The following is an 11,495-nucleotide window of genomic DNA, read 5'->3' as shown; positions in this document are numbered from 1 at the left end:
GGACCACCTGCAGATTCCCCATTAAGGCCTAAAACAACATGCTTAATTTCTTCTCTTATAGGCATACTGATTAACTTTGCATTCTGCTCTCCATCTATCAACCAAGGCACATGGTCAATGATGCCAAATTCAGTGGGAACCTCAGTTTCACAGAATTGATCCTTAAAAAAGTTGACAGCTTCTTCTGCTATTTGATCTTCCTCATCTATCCAGTTTCCCATGTTGTTTTGTATCCTCTTAAGCTACAATCATTTTCTTCGACCATTCACTTGAGCATAAAAGAACTTAGTGTTTCTGTTACCCTCTTTGAACCATGCCATCCCAGATTTTTGCTTCCAAAATTCTTCCTCAATTGCAAGATATCTAATGAGTTGTGCCTACACCAATTGCAACCTTCCCCTATTCTGTTGAGTTGGCCTTGCTTCAAATTACCTTTCATGAACCATAACAACCTTCTCCTAGCTTGCAATCCTTTGAAATATATCCCTATAGGTTGCTTTACTCCAAATAGACAGTACCTTCTTCAGTTTCTTTAATTTATAGTTGAATAAAATGAATGGATCTGTCATGAAGTCTACATGCCAATTAGCTTTCACCACAGACTTAAAAGTCTCATTTTTTACCCAGAAGTTGAGAAACCTAAAAGGTTTCTTAATTGGATTAGCTTCAATATCACACTTCAAAAGCATAGGACAGTGATCTGAACCTATCTTAGATAAATGAGTGACTTCCAACCCTGGGAATATCTGTTGTAATTCCATATTAGCAAGACATCGATCGAGCCCCTTGAAAATAAAATCCTCTTCTGCCCTGCCATTCCACCATATAAAGATGCTGCCTTTAAAGCCAAGATCTGTTAAGTTACACGTATTGATGCAATGCCTAAGATCATCGACTTCATTTAATGAAACTGGTAGGCCTCCAAAAGTTTCTTCTTCATCCCATATGACATTAAAATCTCCCCCCACAATCCATGGAACTGTCATATCTCAAACCATAACATACAAAGAGTCCCACAGTTCTATTCTTTTAATCGCATCACATTTTGCATAAACTAATGTGAGCATGAGTTCCACATGTGTTTTTGTGTGAAATAACCTCAGTGTTAATTGTTGTACCATGTTATATGAAAATTTAACCTCATATACTTCATCGATGACAGCCCAAATTTTGTTGAAAACATTCACCACTGTTGTAGCCAAACCAATCCTCCTTTTGTATCTTTTCATTTTTCTAGCTTGTTGCATTGGTTCTAGAATTCCTATAAATTCAAAGTGGTGCCTCATATGCATTGTGATGAGCCTCTCAAACGCTTGCATCATCTTTACTGATCTTACATTCCATATAATTGCATCCATTATTGATTGTTGGATTTAGTCAGTGTTCTTCTAATTTGAACCCCAGTTGATAGAAGACTAGGGGTGTCCTTTGGTATCTTCTTCCTTCCTTTAGTTGATGATTTGGCCTTCTCCATGTGTCTTGGAGAAAGATCTCCTTGTCTGGCAACATTACAAAACATCTGGACTATTGATTCTTCATCAAAATCATTGCATGTTCTTTCTATATGCTCCTCTGCACCATGATCAACAACAACTACTGCTGCCTGGTTATTGGACTTCTTTTGTTTAGGAATCAAAGCTTGATCCCCAGGTTTCTTTTATTGCTTTATCAGAGTATTTTCCAATGGAACGATACTCCTAATCCCAGCTTCTGTTTGAACATTAGCCAATTGTTTGTTCCCTGAAGCTGTACTTTCCCTAACATCCCCATGAACTGAAATAATCTTCCCAGTTCCATTTGGATTACCCATATTCACATTAGTATCTTTAGGATTAACAGTAGGTACATTAGGATCTCCTGCATATACTTGGATATCCTTGGTATTTTCATTAATATTTTGTGCGCCATCATCATTGCTTAAGTTCTCCTCCTCATTGTTCTTGGTAATAATTGCATCTCCATTTACACTTTGTTCTTCTTCTATTTCAATATCAGAATCCCTCTCAGCTTGCATTCCATCTGGAATTACCCCTTCATCTGGATCTTCTTCAATTTGATTAGCCCAAAGCCTTCCTCCAGACCACTGAATTCTCTCATTGCTCTCAAAATCATCATTCCTTGTCAAAGCAGCATCAACATTCACTTTTTCTGAATTTTTTGCCAATTATCCTTCTACTCTAGTATCTTGGGATAAGATATCTTGACATGAAGTGTTAGTACCTACAACATTACCTGCAAATGTTCTCTATACCCATTCAGCTGTTGATTTAATATTTCTAACTTCTTCATTCCTTATCCTGTTTGGACTAGAGGTTGCACCCTCATTTACTTGATTTCCTCCATTAATAAGAGAAGCCTTATCCAGCTGACTAACTTCCTGCACTTCATCAATGATTGCTAATTGTTTATCCTGCACAGTCTTTTGAGCCACACCATCATTGGCTTGAGTCTGTTTTTGCACCACATTCACAGCGTCATTCGTAACTTCTTGAACTTCCAATAGTGCAAATTTATTTCCTACTTGCACCTGTTGCCTTTCACCTTGATTGACTGGAACTAATTCTTTCCAGTAGTTGCTTGCACTACATTCTCATAACCTTCTTAGCACGATTATCCCTAACCTCTTTCCATTGTTCCTTACCCTTACCAGCCATATTACCTATAACCTTTCCACTCGACAAAATCATTAAAGGTCCCTGTTGATTCAAATTTGCTGAAACAGTAGCATGCTCAACTTGTTTCCCAGCCTCATTACCAGCCTGTTGCTCGGTAGATTTATTCTCCATTAATTCTGGATGAAGCCTCCAGCATTCCATCATAATGTGTCCCTGTAATTTTCACTCCTTACAATACTTGGGCAAAATATCATACTTAATATTCACCCATTCAGTTCTCACTTCTCCTGTTGATTCATTCTCAATATCCATACGCACCTTCTTAGGTAGGTCGGCTAAAAGATCAACTAACACATTCACACACGCACAACTAGGCCTAGTTTTATTAACTGTTGCCATGTCGAGATAAAGTGGTTTTCCAACTGCTGAGGCCAGTGAGAATAAATACTCTTTGACAAAAAATGTTGGCAACAAGTTAGGAAAAGAAATCCATGCCATTACCTTTGGTGTTTCTTCTCCAACATTGAATTTGTGATCATAAATCAAAGTTCTCAATTGATATTCATATCCCGCTTTGTCCTTGACATAATAAACACTTTTCGACGTAAAATCAATAAAGTCTTGCCATAATGTCAATCTTATTAAAACATGCCTGTCGCGAAGGTATCCAATGTTACACTCGCCTTTAATTCCACATTGAATGGGGACAATTCGACGTAGTTCATTAAGCTCAGGCCATCCGTATGAAAATTTGCAAACTACTGCATATTGCAAACCTTCAATAATATTCATTCGCGCGACCTCCGCTTCAGTAAACCTAACGATAGGTTGTCCATTAAGAATATTGGCTCGACGCAATGGAATTGGTTCGACAGTATTTGCTCGTTCTTGTGTAGCAGAGTTCAAAGTTGCTGGTTTGAGAATTTTTGAGTAATCTAAAGGCTGGGATTGTTGGGGCGATGGAGGGAGAAGGCTGACCAACCGGTAAAGGTGGCTGGCCGCCGACCAAATTGGTCATGGAAGTTGTAGTGGTGAAAATCGCCTCGTGTTTGTTTCTTAGAAATTGTTCATGCCAAATTTGTACATAAACAGTGTCGAAGTTACTGTTCACGACACTGTAGCATTACTATTAAATCTTAAATCGCCAATTTTCCACGATGAATAGTAGCGTTATGTTACTATTCACGATACTGTTCCAAACACTGTAGCAGGCCGCTCTTTGAGAGAAAAATTCTAGATTTACCCTCATTTCATGGGAAAGGGATTGACCCCCGAACTCAGAAAAAAGCTTATTCAATTTCTTATTGATAACATAGATTATTTTTCTTGGTCCCATTTAGACATGACAGGGATCCCACCGTCGATAACATCACATCGGCTAAGCTTGGACCCTAGGTTCAAACCGGTGAAGCAAAAAAGAAGACCCCACTCCGAGGTAAAGCACACATTCATAAAGGACGAGGTAACTAAACTTCTCAAAATAGGCTTGATTTGGGAGGTGAAATATCCTGAATGGTTAGCCAATGTAGTTGTAGTCCCTAAAAAGGGGAACAAACTTAGAATGTGTGTAGATTATAAGGATTTGAACAAGGCGTGCCCCAAAGATTCTTTTCCACTACCTAACATCGATCGCATGATTGATGCAAGGGCTGGCCACGAGATCCTTAATTTTCTCGATGCCTATTCCGGGTACAATCAAATCCAAATGAACCCAGAGGACCGAGAAAAGACTTCATTTATCACAAAGTCTGGAACATATTGTTATAATGTAATGCCCGTCGGGATAAAAAATGCAGGAGCAACTTACCAACGCCTAGTAAATAAAATGTTCGAAGAACAAATAGGTAAGTCAATGGAAGTTTATATTGATGACATGCTAGTTAAGTCCTTGCGCGCAGAGGACCATTTGACTCATTTGTAGGAGACGTTCGAGATTTTAAGGAAATACAACATGAAGCTCAACTCCGAGAAATGTGCTTTCGGGGTCGGTTCAGGCAAGTTCCTTGACTTCATGGTATCGAATTGGGGGATCGAGATCAACCCCGATAAAATCAAGGCCATCAAAGACATCACCATCGTGGACAGTGTAAAATTCATGTAGAAGCTAACTGGACGGATAGCTGCCTTAGGCTGATTTATTTCGAGGTCGTCGGATCAAAGCCACATATTTTTCTCTCTACTCAAAAAGAAGAACGATTTCACCTGGACCCCGGAATGCCAACAGGCATTAGAAGAATTGAAGCGATACCTATCGAGCCCACCATTGCTTCACACTCTGAAGGCAGATGAGAAACTTTACTTGTACTTGGCAGTATCAGAAATCGCAGTAAGTGGTGTCCTAGTTCTAGAAGAGAAAGGTACGCAATTTTTCGTTTATTATGTAAGTCGAACCTTAGGAGAAGCATAAACTAGATATCCATACTTAGGTAAATTGGCACTTGCACTAATAAATGCCTCTAGAAAGTTAAGACCATACTTTCAATGTCACCCCATAGGCGTATTAACCACTTACCCACTTCGTAATGTTTTGCATAAGCCCGAACTATAGGGTCGATTGGCCAAATGGGTTGTAGAACTCAGTGGGTACAATATCGAATATCAACCCCGTACGGCCATCAAGTCTCAAATTTTAGCAGACTTCGTGACCGATTTCACGCCAACCCTCATACCCGAAGTTGAAAAAGAACTCTTGTTAAAATCGAGTACATCATCGAGGGTTTGGACCCTCTTCACAGATGGTGCTTTGAATGTGAAGGGGTCCGGGCTAGGCATCATTTAGAAACCGCCCACGGGTAATACTATTAGGCAATCTATCAAAACCTCTAGGTTGACTAATAATGAGGCCGAGTACGAGGCCATGATTGCAGGTCTCGAGCTAGCTAAAAGCTTGGGAGCAGAAGTCATTGAAGCCAAGTGTGACTCTTTACTAGTGGTGAACCAAGTAAATAAAACCTTCGAAGTTCGAGAGGATAGAATGCAAAAGTATTTGGACAAACTACAGGTAACTTTGCACCGTTTCAAGGAATGGACTTTACAGCATGTGCCTTGAGAACAAAACAGTGAGGCCGATGCACTCGCAAATTTGGGGTCATCGGTCGAGGAAGATGAGATCGGCTCGGGGACTGTTGTTCAAATCTTGGGATCCGTAATCGAGGAGGGTCATGCCGAGATAAATTCTATAAACTTAACCTAGGATTGGAGGAATAAGTATATTGAATACTTGAAGAACGAAAAGCTTCTATCGGACCCTAAAGAGTCGAGGGCCCTACAATCCAAAGTTGCTTGATTCACATTGGCTGAAGATGGAACATTATACAGAAGGACATTCAATGGACCATTGGCAGTATGTTTAGGACCAGGAGACACCGATTATGTTTTACGAGAGGTCCATGAAGGCACTTGTGGGAACCACTCCAGCGCAGAATCACTTATTCACAAAATCATTAGAGCAGGATACTACTGGAATAGCATAGAAAAAGACATTAAGGAGTTTGTTCGAAAATGTGATAAATGTAAAAGGTTTGCACCAATGATCCATTAGCCCAGAGAAAAACTTCATTCAGTCCTATCCCCATGGCCATTCATAAAATGGGGGATGGATATCGTCGGCCCTCTGCCATCGGCCCCAGGTAAAGCTAAGTTCATTTTATTTATGACTGGCTATTTCTTTAAATAGGTTGAAGCACAGGCGTTCGAGAAAGTGAGAGATAAAGAGGTTATAGACTTTATTTGGGATCACATCATATGTCGATTTGGGATACCCGCCGAAATAGTGTGTGACAATGGAAAATAATTTATCGGCAGCAAAGTGACGAAATTCCTTGAAGATCACAAAATAAAAAGGATATTATCAACACTATATTACCCTAGTGGGAACGTACATACCGAGTCGACGAACAAGACTATCATTCAAAACCTAAAGAAAAGGTTGAACGACACTAAGGGAAAATGGATAGAAATTCTACCCGAAGTCCTTTAGGCATATCGAACAACATCAAAGTCCAGTACGGGGACAACCCCGTTCTCCTTAGTATATGGCTCTGAAGCCTTAATTCCAGTCGAAGTTGGGGAACCCAGTGCCAGGCTTTGACATACAAAAGAAGAGTCAAATCACGAGGCTAAGAATACTAGCCTCGAATTATTGGATGAAAAACGAGAAGTCGCTCTTGTCCGATTGGCCGCCCAAAAATAGCAGATCGAAAGATACTATAATCGGAGAACCAATCTTCGCCATTTTAAAATCTGGGACTTAGTGCTAAGGAAAGTCACTATCAACACGCGAAATCCAAATGAAGGAAAACTGGGTCCGAACTGGGAAGGACCATATAAGGTACTCAAAATCGTCGGTAAAGGATCCTACAAGCTTAGTATCATAAACAGTGAACAACTACAAAGCAATTGGAATGTGGCGCACCTAAAATGATACTACTGCTAAGGTACGACCCTCATATGCTCGTTTATATTTTGAAACTAACCATTGCAGAAGTACGACCAGGACCAGAGATGGATTATTCAAACCGAAGCCTTAGGTCTGAAAGCACGCGTTGCACTCTTTTTCCCTTAGACCGGTTTTTGTCCCAAATGGGTTTTTCGGTAAGGTTTTTAATGAGGCAACCATTGATCATGCTAACTTAGTACAATTCAACAGTATCTGACGCCTCTTTACAATCAACCTCGAATACTGGGGGGCATTACCATCGAATAAATCAAGTTCGATATAAGAAAGTTACTTCATATCAAATTTTAAACAGGGTCTCGATAGGGAAACGTGTAAGGGCCAAATGGTCAAAACGAACCATGCCCACATAGTTTTGCTCGAACCCTGGCGCAAAATACGAGCACATGTATAATGACTTATAAAGAGAAACTTCTTCTTTACCGATATCTCATATTTTGAAAAGTTTGTTCTACCTCACGTTTGAAACAGGCTTAAGGGCCGACCACGACCGAAGAAGTTTTGAAAAACTTACCCTATAAAGCCTAAGGGCTACCTTACTTTGAGTTCGAGGAAATCACTCACTCGACTATAAAGCCTAAGGGCTATCTTACTTCTAGTTCAAGTAAATCACTCACTCGACCATGAAGCCTACAGGCTACATTACTTCGAGTTCGAGCAAATAATTCACTCGAAAATAAGGCCCAAGGGCTACATTACTTCAAGTTCGAGCAAATCACTCACTCGACCATAAAATGTAAGGGCTACATTACTTCGAGTTCGAGAAATCACTCACTCGACTATAAGGCCTAAGGGCTGCCTTGCTTTGAGTTCGAGCAAATCACTCACTCGACTATAAAGCCTACGGGCTACAATACTTCGAGTTTGAAAAATCACTCACTCAACTATTAAGCCTATGGGCTACTTTACTTTGAGTTCGAGCAATCACTCACTCGAACATAAGGCCTAAGGGCTACATTACTTTGAGTTCGAGCAAATCACTCACTCGACCATAAAGCCTATAAGTATAAATACTTCAAGTTAGAGCAATCACCCACTCGACGACTACTTTACTTTGAGTTCAAGCAATCACTCACTCGACTATAAAGCCTAAGGTCCACTCGTACTTCGAGTTCAAGCAAGCACTCACTCAGTTATAAAGACTACAAAAGTCCGAGTTCGATCAAAATTTCCTAAAGCCTCAAACTTATGAACATTTTCATAAGGCACGAATGAAACAAAATCTTCACAAGGCAGAAAATAAAACAGAGACAAGTTGGGAAAGGAAAAGGCCTTTATATAATGATAATATTTACAACGTCCAATCAGGACCCTACACGAAAGATCAAAATGGGAAAAAACCCTAATTATCTCCGGGGGCAGTCTCTTCTCCACCGGTCTCCTCCCCACTCTCAGACCCGCTCTTGCTACCATCATCATCATCGTTATCATCATCATCGAAGGCCAAGGCTCCAGCAATGGCTTCAAGCTATTTAGCCTTTTTTATATCTTCAGTAAGATCGAAGCCTCAAGCATAGATCTCCTCGAGGGTTTCCCTTCGAGATTGGCATTTGGCGAGTTCAGCAATCCAATGTGCTCGAGTTTGAGTGGTCTCAGCTGCCTCTCTCACGTGTACCTGAGTGGCTTCAGCATCGGCCCGATAAACGGCCACAAATGCATCTGCATCGGCCTTTGCTTTTTAGGCCTTGGCAAGTTCAAAAGTCAACCGAGCCTCGCCCAAATCGGTCAATAATATCAGAATCGAGCTCCTCTATTTTTCTTGCTTGAAATGAGCTTTTCTTCTTCAGACCTTGAAGTTGACCTTCGGCCGATGATAATTGGGCTCGAGCAGCCTCTTTCTCTACAGCAAGGCGGTCCATACTTTCTTTCTACTCCAAGGACTCTGCCTTTATCACATTGACCTCCTCACGGAGCTTTCCAATCATCTAAAGCTTTTGCTGCAGCTGTGAGACCTAAATATTAGCCACTGTTCCAGTATCGAGCCCATAGGTTTTTAATATTATCATTACCTGCTCGATCTGATCTTGGTGAGACTTGGCCAACTCAACTCGGAGGTCCTTGATTTCCTCTCCCCTTTGCCCTAAGAGGAGATTAAGGGTGTTCCTCTCTTCTGTGACCCGTTAGAGTTCGGCCTCGTATCGACGCAGCTCGGCTCGAGACCGAGAACATGCTTCTCGATCAACCGCTGCGGCCTACGAAGAAAGAAGAAATGAAGTTAGAAACAAACATGAAGATAATACAAATGAAGTAAGTTAAGTCTTACCCGATTCAAAGCATGCTGCACTCCGTGGAAAAGAGCTGATGCATCACTAGTGCCGGAAACATCCTCGACACCGGTAAATAGATCACGAAAATGGTCCTCTCTCTCATGAGACCCGTTTACCTCAAGGGCCCCCAAAACTTGGGCTTCCCGAATCGCCCCTTCGTAAAAAGCAGGGAAAGTGGGTGAGTCTTCGATTACTACTGCCCCAAGTGAGTCACTTGGGGCGTTCTCTTCGGTTCGAAGAGATTCAGGGATGGCCCCTTCAGACATATCCATCATCTGTTGACTTCAGAGGGAGGCATCCTCGGTCTCCAACGACTCGGGGACTTTGCCTGAATCTTTCTCCGATATACCCTCAGTTCGAGGCGGAGCCTTATAAACCACCATCGATTTAGCTGCCTGTGGGGCATCGATAGTTTTCTTCACTCGGGCCACCAGTACGGACCCGTCATCTTCTTCTTCTTCTTCCTCGTCTTCATCCCTTAGACACCAAACTGATTCTTCTGTCAAAAGGATGGTATTCTTCATTGGCTTACGGGCCGACCTCGTCTTCGGTTTTGGATCTTCGGAAGTAGAGGCCATGTTTCTCTTATTGTCCTTCGCCGGTTTAGAAACCGGGGCCGAAGCTTCTTCCTCGCCAGACAGGGGCCTCAAAACCGCATCTCTGCCCAGGCCTACATACAAGAAAATTGGTTAAGTATATGGAAGACATTTCGTTTGAATTATCAAAGACATGAAAAAGAAACTTACCATGATTTCTGGCCTCCCATCGGCCCTTTGCCAAATCACGCCACGAACGTTCGGCGTATGTAGAGGTAGAAGCCAGGTCCCGTACCCAGCTCTTAAGGTCAGGAACTGCACCGGGCATCCAAAGAACCGCTGCATCGCAAAAAAGGGATACCAGCGAGAAAGAAACGAAGAGGCAAATAATAAGAGATAACAACATAATTACACTTACGCTTCATGTTCCATTCTTCGGGGAATGGCATCTTTTCGGCTGGGATTAGGTCTGAAGTCTTCACTCGAACGAATTTGCTCATCCATCCTCGATCCTTGTCCTCGTCTATGCTTGAGAATATCACTTTGGTGGCCCGACGCTGAAGTTTTATTAACCCGCCTCGAAAGAGGCTGGGGCTATACAATCTAATGAGATGGTCGAGGGTGAAAGGAATCCCCTCGATTTTGTTCACAAAGAAACGGATCAGAATAACAATCCGCCAAAAAGAAGGATGGATCTGTCCTAGGGTTATTTGGTATTGACGGTAAAAATCGATGATAACAGGGTCGAAAGGGCCTAACATAAAAGGGTAAGTATACACACTTAAGAACCCTTCCACGTGAGTAGTAATATCTTCGTCGGGAGCTGGGATTATCACTTCTTTTGTTTCCCAATCGCAATCTTTCTCTATCTATTTGAGGTGCCCCTTGGTTATCGAGAACATATACCTTGATGCCGGGAACCAACAAGCCTTTGTCGATCTTAAAATTGGAGGTAAGAATACACGCCCCGGGAACACACTCCTCAGGCCGTGGCTCCACCGGTGTTTTGTCGACGGCATGCTGTGAAGAAGAATTTTTTCTTTTTGAGGGACGATTTTTGATGTTTTCACCATTTTTGGATTTAAAGGAGGAAATAACAAAGATGTGGTGTTTTAAAGAAAGATTTTGCAGTAAAAATCGCCGAAGGAAAATTTTGCAGACTCACAGATGAATTCAGATGGTGCGAGAACGATCTTAGAAAATTTGGATATTGGAGATGTAAAAGTGATTAATGGTGAAAATGAGCTATTTATAGGCTGAGCAATGGCGGGTTCAATATCGATAATGGCCGACCATCGTCTGACGTGCATTAAATGCCTCGGTAAACTAAACTGACAAGACAGCTATCGCGTATGTCATGATCGGGCTCGATGCAAACGTCAGTATATATCTAATCGTACTGTTGGAAAATCATGTCATTTCTCGCTACATCCTTCTCGAGAAACGAGGGGACTATCTATATACGGTCAAAATCGGTTAGTCCTTCGTACGAACTGGTCGAGATGAAAAATAGTGGATCGAAGAGCGTCTTCATAATATCAAGATGAGGTCCGAAGTCAGGTCATCGAGCTTCGAGTTCTAGGGACTGATCAATGTCGAGCTCGAAGTCATTATCGAGCTC

At 41.7% G+C, this 11,495-nt stretch overlaps 1 protein-coding gene across 1 annotated transcript; it reads right to left on the bottom strand.

The window, feature by feature from the left end:
* Positions 1–248: 248 nt before the first annotated feature.
* LOC138897320 (uncharacterized) lies at positions 249–986 on the bottom strand. Its single transcript, XM_070183284.1, has 2 exons — positions 519–986; positions 249–377 (listed from the first exon to the last, which is right to left on the bottom strand). The coding sequence occupies exons 1-2, from the start codon at positions 984–986 to the stop codon at positions 249–251; spliced, it is 597 nt and encodes a 198-aa protein (XP_070039385.1).
* Between the last annotated feature and the right edge of the window lie 10,509 nt (positions 987–11,495).

This window comes from Nicotiana tomentosiformis, chromosome 8 (assembly GCF_000390325.3).
Source record: "Nicotiana tomentosiformis chromosome 8, ASM39032v3, whole genome shotgun sequence".
Classification (NCBI taxonomy): domain Eukaryota; kingdom Viridiplantae; phylum Streptophyta; class Magnoliopsida; order Solanales; family Solanaceae; genus Nicotiana; species Nicotiana tomentosiformis.
This window is presented reverse-complemented; position numbering and strand designations above follow the sequence as displayed.

Excerpts from the sequence above, each read along its gene's own strand:
- LOC138897320 (XM_070183284.1), bottom strand. The coding sequence starts at position 986 with ATGACAGTTCCATGGATTGTGGGGGGAGATTTTAATGTCATATGGGAT. Across the intron at positions 378-518 it reads AATTAAAGAAACTGAAGAAG|GCACAACTCATTAGATATCT; the intron begins GTACTGTCTATT and ends CAATTGGTGTAG.